Source organism: Etheostoma cragini, chromosome 5 (assembly GCF_013103735.1).
Source record: "Etheostoma cragini isolate CJK2018 chromosome 5, CSU_Ecrag_1.0, whole genome shotgun sequence".
Taxonomy (NCBI): Eukaryota; Metazoa; Chordata; class Actinopteri; order Perciformes; family Percidae; genus Etheostoma; species Etheostoma cragini.
The window spans coordinates 16,097,464-16,106,235 of record NC_048411.1 but is presented as its reverse complement, the minus strand read 5'-3'; the positions used below and the strand labels follow the sequence as shown (position 1 = coordinate 16,106,235).

Sequence of the window (8,772 nt, the reverse complement as noted above, 5' to 3'; positions counted from 1 at the left end):
ACACACACACACACACACACACACACACACACACACACAGTGTCTCAGCTGGTGTAAGGAGCTGTCTGGTCTCTAAACAGCAGATTGATGTCTCATGTTGCAGCCAGATGCAGAACTAACCAACCGATAAACTAACCGACTGTCAGACCAGCCACAGTGTCTACTTCTAAAGCCCCTTTCACACTGCGCTGCAACCCTGAACTTATCTAGACATTACCCAGAGGAGCTGTATGTGAGAATACTATTGTCCTAATCCGTTGGACCGGACATTAAACAGACCTTACCATGCCAGCTCCAAAGTTCAATAATGTAATGTCTGATAGAGCCCATGTGTAAATGGAGCAGCTCATTGTCCGGAGAATTCATAGCAAACGAGTGGCCGTTTTGATGAAAAAAGAGCAAGAGACTCGGTTGTTTATGACCATATTACAAACCAGCTATGCGACCGCGGTGAAATTCACATTATGTCCAGCGTCCTGCCTCCACTCTAACCAGGCGCCACCTCTAAACCCAACAGAGTATTTCCAACCATCTAAACGTATCTAAAAACAGAGTCCTTTTATGTGCTACATGTTTGAAAGACCACAAATGTTTAGTTGTATTAGTTATTTCTTAAAACACCTTCATCAAACCTTTATCAAACAAACAGGAGGAAAAAGTGCATTTGTTAAGGACATTTCTTTATAAGAAAAGGAATCCATAATAGATTTATTATCCTTCTAGACATATTATTTGCAATAATCAATTTGATTAACAGGGTAGAAAGGGTAGAAAGGGGTAAGAGTGAGTAAGTTTTACTTCTGCCTACTCCTTTTTGCATGTGTAAATAGAGGTTTTTAAGTAGCCTACCGGATATAATGGAGTTTTATTTTGTTGTTTAATTGTATTCTAATTAGTATTTTTCTTATGTTTTATTTTTGTTTAAATGTAAAATAAAATAAAGACATCAATCAATCAATCAATCAATTAATCCACATTTAATGGTTTAGTGAGGATTTGGGGCAGTAAGACATGTGCATGTAGGGTTGAGTCAAAATACAGTGTGTGTTCATGGTGATAAAGGAAGAGTGTTTTTATGGCACAGAGAAAGAAGATATATCAAGCTGTGTTGCACACACAATTCTTGTTAGTAGATACAATCCCTGCTGGTTTGATTCTGTACATGAAGAGAAATATAGACTATTACCAGACATCTACTAGAAGAAACATGACAATAACTCACCTCCAGTGGGCTGTAGCTGTAGTGCTGGTGGTAGATCATCAGATCTGGTCTCTCTATATCCAGGATGGCTTTGTCTCTTGGTAACGCTGCCAAATCTTTATAGCCGATAACCCCGTCCTCCACTCTGGCCTGAAGAGAGAGAGAGAGAGAGAGAGAGAGAGAAGGAGAAGGAGAAGGAGAAGGAGATGGAGGGGAAAGGAGCCACAGATTACAGATTACTGCCACAAGATTAATCTGAAGGATAATATGACTTGATCTGTTTGTGTGTGTGTCTCACCACGATGGCGGCTGCAGGGGATCCTGGGACGCTGGGCCCTCTCAACGACAACACACTCCCTGGAGACGTTTGAGCCAGCTGCTGCTAAGACACACACACACACACACACACACACACACAGAGGTCAGAGGTCAGAGGTCAACCACAAACTGTCAAATGAAAGAAGACTTCAGCTAATGAAGGAATGGATAAAGATCATTTAGGTTTCTGCTCAGTGAGATCAAAAGTAAAAAAAAAAAAAAGAATTAATTTATTTAAACCTGACAAAAAACAGTCTGCAGCTAGCAGGCCCGTGAGGCAGCAATGGTCTCTGTAGAGAAAACTATTACAAACACTAGAATGGCACTCAGAGAGCGCAGACCTCCAAGGCCACATATCCTAAAAATCATGTTAACAAAAGGAAAAATATTTATTAAAGTTTTTTTTTTACTTTTGTTAACGCTGCAAGATAGGGCATTCGTGCTGCACTCATTTAGTGTCCGAAAAATTAGTCCCTGACTGAGTAAATTCACACTGCATTAACATTGTGAGATAGGGAATGCCTTGGCAGAGGTCTTTGCTCTCAAAATGCCCTTCTAGTTTTATTAATTTTTATTGTTAATGTGTTATTTATTATTCATTTAATTATTTAAATGTAGCATGTTGAGGTTTGTCAACAGTGGGGGTGTGCGGGTGGGGGAGGGGTTGTTTGGTAGACTAGCTCAACGGCTGTATATTGCTGGAATAAAACCTGACATTCTCTGTGTCCCATCCCACTCATTACCTCTGCCATTGGTGCTAAGCACCACCCAGGACGGTTGTGATTGGTTTAAAGAATCACAAGACTATAATCTAGTGCTGACTAAGCGTTGTGGAAAAAGTCTGGCAATACGAGAGTAGTTGTTTGGTGACAAAAGCTTCCACCATAAACGTCACCCAGCATTAGATCAGCCAATAGCCAATTGCCATAACAGCCACATTTACAACACAATATGTACGATCAGAATACTTTGCACTAAAATGTCAAAATTTCAACCTAAATTTATTACTGTATTATTTCTAAGAATGAAATTCCAGAGAAATTAACTCCCTTCTTCACAAATTGGCAACTATCAGAAGCAGAAACCAGAAGAAATAACACTTTAAACCGTTTGGGCTGTTTTTTCTAAATAGGTGAGTGAAAGCAGTGTTTACCTTGGGCATCATCCTGGCTGCTGATTGGTCAGTTCCTGAGAGAAACAATATGTATTTTGGTCATTTATATTCAGTTTTCCTTACTGTACACTGTAAGAGAATGGGTTAGTAGCAGACATGTGTGTATGTGTGTGTGTGTGTGTGTGTGTGTGTGTGTGTGTGTGTGTGTGTGTGTGTGTGTGTGTTTGGTGAGGCAGTTGGAAAACAGAAATCTGCTGCAGAGGCTTTCAATGACAGACACATGCCGGACCAGAGCCTACGTACAGCAAAGTTCAGTCAATGACATTCACAGTTAGAGCAACTGATACCACTGTCATTGTCATACACACTGAATAATGTTTTTTATTAACTGTAAGAAGAATCATCTAATTTAACATGTATTGTGAATAATTGTGTTCAGCTTCAGTTACAATAATGGCCACTAGGTGCTCCTTTAAGGAATTGACTGAATAGAGCTCAACAGTGTGGTTGTAGAAGTAAAAATTTAAATTTTTACATTTACATTTTTTATTTTTTTTATTTAAATGTATTATTTGATATAGTGTAGTATATTAGCCATAATGTCAAAACCATCCGAGGTAGACTGACCACGAGCTCCCTTAGAAGCCAGAAGTCCTTAATATATAAACCTTGTTTTAAGAAGAACATGTTATAGTCCCGAAGAAGAAGCACACCACCGGCAATCCTAAAGGTAACAGAGACATCTCTGATTGGTGGAGCTCGCTGTTACCATGGAAACGATTACAGCAATAGCGAACCTGCGAACAGCAATAGCCAGCAGCGCCATTGAAATCTATGAAAGTCAATGGAACATTTGAATGGGGAAAATCCTGCTAGCCTAGCGCTAGCTGTCTGATTTACATGTTCATTGGGCAAAAACAAAGAAAACAATGGTGAAATGATGATTTGTTTGAAAACAATTTGTTTGTTTATGGTAAGATTCATGTAAATCTCAGACAGTTACCACCACTTTCAGAATATATATGGCTCAGCTGCAGCTGCTGGGTTGCCAGTTCTGCATTGTCTGATGTGAGCGACGGACACAAAGGGATTATTCCAGAGTCCACAGCTTTGTCCAACACACACACACGTGGAAGTCTGGGTAACAAGCGGTCAGTGAAGGAACACATACTGTATTCTGTGTGTGTGTGTGTGTGTGTGTGTGTGTGTGTGTGTTTGTGTGTATTTGTGTGTGTGTGTGTGTGAGAGTGTGTGTTTTGCTCAAACCTCAGGGAGAATAAAGGATCATGTCTGTAAATGTTTGTCTTCAGGGCTCTGCAGCCTGATCAATACCTGAAACGTATACATAATGGGATATACCAGATCACTTAGTTGCAATTGATTGGTATTAATTAATTGGAATCCAACACTTTCTCTATTTTCTCTATTTATACCAGTAGTGGAAGAAACAGTAACAACATAAATATATTACTATGAGTAAAGGTCCTGCATTGAAAAGCCTACTTGAATATGTTTTAGACAAAACATGAAATAATAAGAAGTAACCACTAAAAAGTTTAATTACAACTAAATCTGGGTTTACAGTGCACTGATACTCTACATAATTAACATGATGATATGTGTTTGACTGGCTGACCGTTTTGCTCTAATTAGGAGCTGTGGTAAATTTCTCCTGGAGAAAACAATAAGTAGTGGCAAAGTAAAACTATCAGTACTCGAAGCCAGCCACGGCGGTTAGTGTGTCTTTTGGTCATTCAATTTTCCTTGCACAAACGGGTATTAAAAAACAAAAAAAGCGTGGTTTCTTGATTGTTGTTGTGTAATAAAAAATTTGAAATAGAAATAGAAGGTGTTTTTTCCTTTACATGTTGATTTTTATTTTTCATTATTTCATATTACAAAAAAATAAAAGGACTGCCATCCATTCTGGTATACCTTTGACAGCGAATAACTTTCCATCTGAAGCTTTCAAAAACTCTATTTGTCCATTGTTCACTTCTAAAGAAACACAACACAGTATAAAAGGCTCCATTACCTTGTATCTCACGTTTTGGCCTCGTAGCAGACCTTACTTACTGTCATAGTAGACAAATTGCCGTACAGGCACGAGAAGCTCGCACGCAGTTTCTACTTCCATTAGTTGTTTAAGTTTAATTACTAATGTTAAATAGCATTTTAGTTAGCAATAAGTTGCCCGTGCCTATGTTATCTCCTAACATATACAAACACTCTCCGTCTCTGCTGATTGGGAATGATTGAGATTTCTCTTGGCACAGCTACTAGAAGACTTACAACTTTCAGACAGGTTGCTCACATCTACGTCGTCAAACTGAGTTTGCAGCTGAGCAGTTAAGCTCATCCATCACCGGAGAAGTGCTTCTCAGAGACGCTCTGTCTCTACCCGCCGCAGACAACTTTGCCCAAAGAGAGTCAAACCAGCTGAAAGACTTTCAGGGGTCATCAAAACGGAAATGCTTTGTGTAAACGTACATGTTTTGCATCATTTTGGCCAATCGTCCAAACAAATCCTGTAAACTGGCTAAAAACGGACTTTTTTTAAACCTGGTCCCAGGGTGAAAAAAAATCAAAAACACCGCCTTTTAAGTCTTGACCTCTAGCCTTCGACCTCTTATCATCAGCTCATAATAACAACAATGGTGGACTACATGCTTATATTCCTGCTGGTGAAGATATTGAGCCTATTAGGGTATTGTATCCTAGTATTTCATAAATTCTGTGCTGTGTGAGGGATGTATGTTTGCTGCTGTAACACCATAAGTTCCCATTTTTTCGGGATCAATAACTATCTATCTATCTACCATCTATATATCTACTAGGGCAAAATATACTGTCTGTTTGTATACAATGCGCAAGCCTTAAGCGCATGCTCCGCCTCTTCTTTTCCGTTTGGGCCCAAATATTCTTGAAACGATGTCAGGGCAGACGGGGGGAAAAAGATTGTTTTGGTACGTGTGGACGTGGCCTCAGTTACAGCGTCAAGGTCTGATCCCGGCAAACTTTCTGTTGCTGCCATTAAGTTGGCTGATCTAGCAGAGACAATAACAATAAAAGGGAAAAAGCGCCTTGTATCTTAATTGTAAATGGTATATTTCAAAACGAAAATCAAACAACCACTTTATTTTTTTTTTTTTTTTTAAACCCATTTCATGAAAAGAAAATCAAATGACCAAAAGATACACTGACACACGGGGGGCAAAACATTGTTTTTTCATGCACTGGTCAATTTGAGATTCGGGGCATTTTTTGGTTGCACTTGTGTTCTTTCAGAGTGGAAAGAAAACATCATCAACAACAAGATATATATTCACATAGTTTCTGAACCAAAACAGGGTTGGTTTCTTTTTCTCTCTGGTAATTGGTGGGTGTTAATTTAAAATGGAGCCTGTAGAAAAAGCCCCCACTCTGGGAGAAACCAAAGTGCTTTTATGTCTTGAAAAATCAAAACGGGAGCAGCCTCACAAATTCATTCTGTCCCCCGAGACAGATCAATTACAATCCAATGGCTCCTGGTGACCAATAGTCTGATCAATAAACTGGAGGAATCAGGTATCAGCTCCTCAGTCAGATGAGACAGAGAGGACGCTACTGTCAGAAGCAGGTCCAAGACTCATTGGGTCTCAACAAAGAGACAAAACTGTTTGTCATGTTTTGCATAAACTATTTATAATCTAGGTGTTATCTAGGTGTAATCTAGCTTGATCCATAAAGGCTCATAAAGGTGATTTTCATCTGTGTTATTTATTAATTCTTTTTTCATTTTCAAACAGGGCTGATTATCCTCAAAAATATAATGTGCCATACAGCCATGTTTGGATCTAAATGCAACGTTGAAAGTTAGTGCAAAAACATACTTTTGGTCTGGGATTTAAAGTCTCAAAGATGCTTGTTTTGTTATCTTTGGTGGCTAACTGTGCGCCACTTGTGATTTTTCCTGGGAATGTCACCACAGACCATAGGCCACAGGCTCAATCACCATACCAATTTCAACGATGCATACTGTAGAGAATTCCGGTTATTACTTTAAAAGGGTTAATATTTAACTGTAGGGCCCACAAAGATTAACCATTAGGTACGGGAATTAAGACTTGGTTTTTGGTCAGAGTTATGTTAAGTTTGTAATGGGTAAAACAACTCTCCCTAAATATCCTCCTACTGTATATGTGTGGGTGAGTTGACTCAATTACACTATATTGCTCCAACAACTTATGAAACTATCTGGTGCAAACAATAAATAAACACAAAACTTGATTCTCTTTGAAAACAAAGCAATGTCTCTTTGTGTGCATCAAATCATCTAACCATGTTTTGATCAGTGCAACAAAATTCAAATCATGCTTGAAATCTCAGAAAGGTTGACTTACATCTTTACAGTTGATTTTGCTGCAGCTCAGATTCTTCAGCTCACTAGTCTGCAGAAAGAAAACAGACTGTGTAACATAACAGACACACAGAGGACAGGAAACAGCCTCATCTTTCAGAATAATGTGTACAATTTCTACAGCAGACAGGTGAGCTTCAGTCTGGATGAAGCTGCAGAGTGGATTAAAACTCTCTGTTAGAATCAGCAGATATCTGAATGGACTTCTGAACGGAGGCTTAGTCGTCCTTCTCTTGTTTGCTCTGTAACTATTTTTAGGTTCACATTTTTATTTCCGGGAAGTCAACGCTGTTGCTAAGCGACAATGCTGGCAGGAGTTTGTTCTAAAAAATGAAATCTGTTAAACGAATGAAAACAAGAAACTGAAAGATGTTCACTCTGACCATCCACGTTTGACTAAATGAGCCCGCTGACCAGATTTACTGGTCTGATTATTCATTGTTTCCAACAGGTGAACAATGACGTACATCATCTGCACACCATTACATTAACACGAAGTGATGTAAGCAAGTGAAGCTTATACTTTTTATTAAGAAACTGACGACTATTATTATTTAGTAAGTCTGGGAGGAGGTCTAATGGGGCCTGTATCATAAGGATGAACAATTGGGTAATTGACTATTATTTCAATCCTAAGATTTTGAAAACGTATGACTTTGTGCAACCATGACTGTAAATTGCATATCTATAAAAGGCAATGCACTCTACAACTTGTGTCATATTGTGGGAACCTTTGCACAAACTATAGAGTGCATATGTTTCAAGGTGATAACTGGGACATTCAATAAAATTGTAAAAAGCAAAAGCCAAAAAAAATAGACATGTATGTTGTTAAATGGTTAGTTATGCAATCAATAACACAACTTTCACAAGAACACAGCTAAATATTGTAAGATAATACTTATATAACATAATAATATCTATTCCAGCACCCTTTCACTATGCTCCTTAATTAAATAATAAGAACTATCATAATTATAATTTACTCCTTCATACTTTGCACTCTTCATTGTACTATTGTCTCAATCCGTCTATATTGTTTCTGTTTATAGTGTCTATATATTGTTTGTTTTGTTGTTGTTGTTTTTTTGTATGAGTTAGCACATTGTGAGCACCACGATCCAAAGCAAAAATCCTCGTATGTGTCCTCAAACCTGGCAAATTAAGCTGATTCTAAATTGAACTCTATGTCAGGCTGAGTAAATGAAGCACTTTGAAACACACAGATTATCAGACTCAAAATGGATATAGTCTGGTTGTGAGAAGTGATTCTCAGTCCAAATTACCCATTGAAATGAGCCACATCTGGCATCTATTTATGGACCAAAAACTGGCATTTATCACATCCTGGCTCCTAAACGATTATGTTCCCATACAACTAAACTGATTTCTCAATTAGGTTTTAAAGAAAACCTTTTTAGTCTGACTTTTGATAACAAATGCATCCAGGACAAAACCTGTTTCCCTTGAAACGTAACAGAGAATATGATTTAGTTGAATGGTAGTGTCACTTTTAAGACACGGGGCTGCAGCTGAATGTGCCGACAGTCAGGTCCGATGGACCCGACTCAGCCGACTACCTAAGCTGCATTATGTTTGAATAAAATATCAACATCTTAGCTGCAGAATATTTTAAACCTCGATCAACAATTAATCTATGAGGCTTTCTGAGACAATATTCTCGACCTCCATCACCTTCATGTATTTATCACTCACATATTGACGGATAACTTTATATAT

At 38.3% G+C, this 8,772-nt stretch overlaps 1 protein-coding gene across 1 annotated transcript in view; it reads right to left on the bottom strand.

Annotated features, from left to right (window-relative positions):
* The window catches only part of dmtn (dematin actin binding protein), a 24,150-nt gene that overhangs the window by 6,340 nt on the left and 9,038 nt on the right, over positions 1–8,772 (bottom strand). Inside the window, exons 2-6 of the mRNA XM_034872722.1 lie at positions 7,016–7,063; positions 3,900–3,965; positions 2,673–2,707; positions 1,500–1,580; positions 1,223–1,351 (exon numbers count right to left, since the gene is read on the bottom strand). Coding sequence (XP_034728613.1) covers positions 1,223–1,351; positions 1,500–1,580; positions 2,673–2,684 — 222 coding nt within the window. The 5' untranslated portion in view covers positions 2,685–2,707; positions 3,900–3,965; positions 7,016–7,063. The remainder of the gene's footprint in view (positions 1–1,222; positions 1,352–1,499; positions 1,581–2,672; positions 2,708–3,899; positions 3,966–7,015; positions 7,064–8,772) is intronic.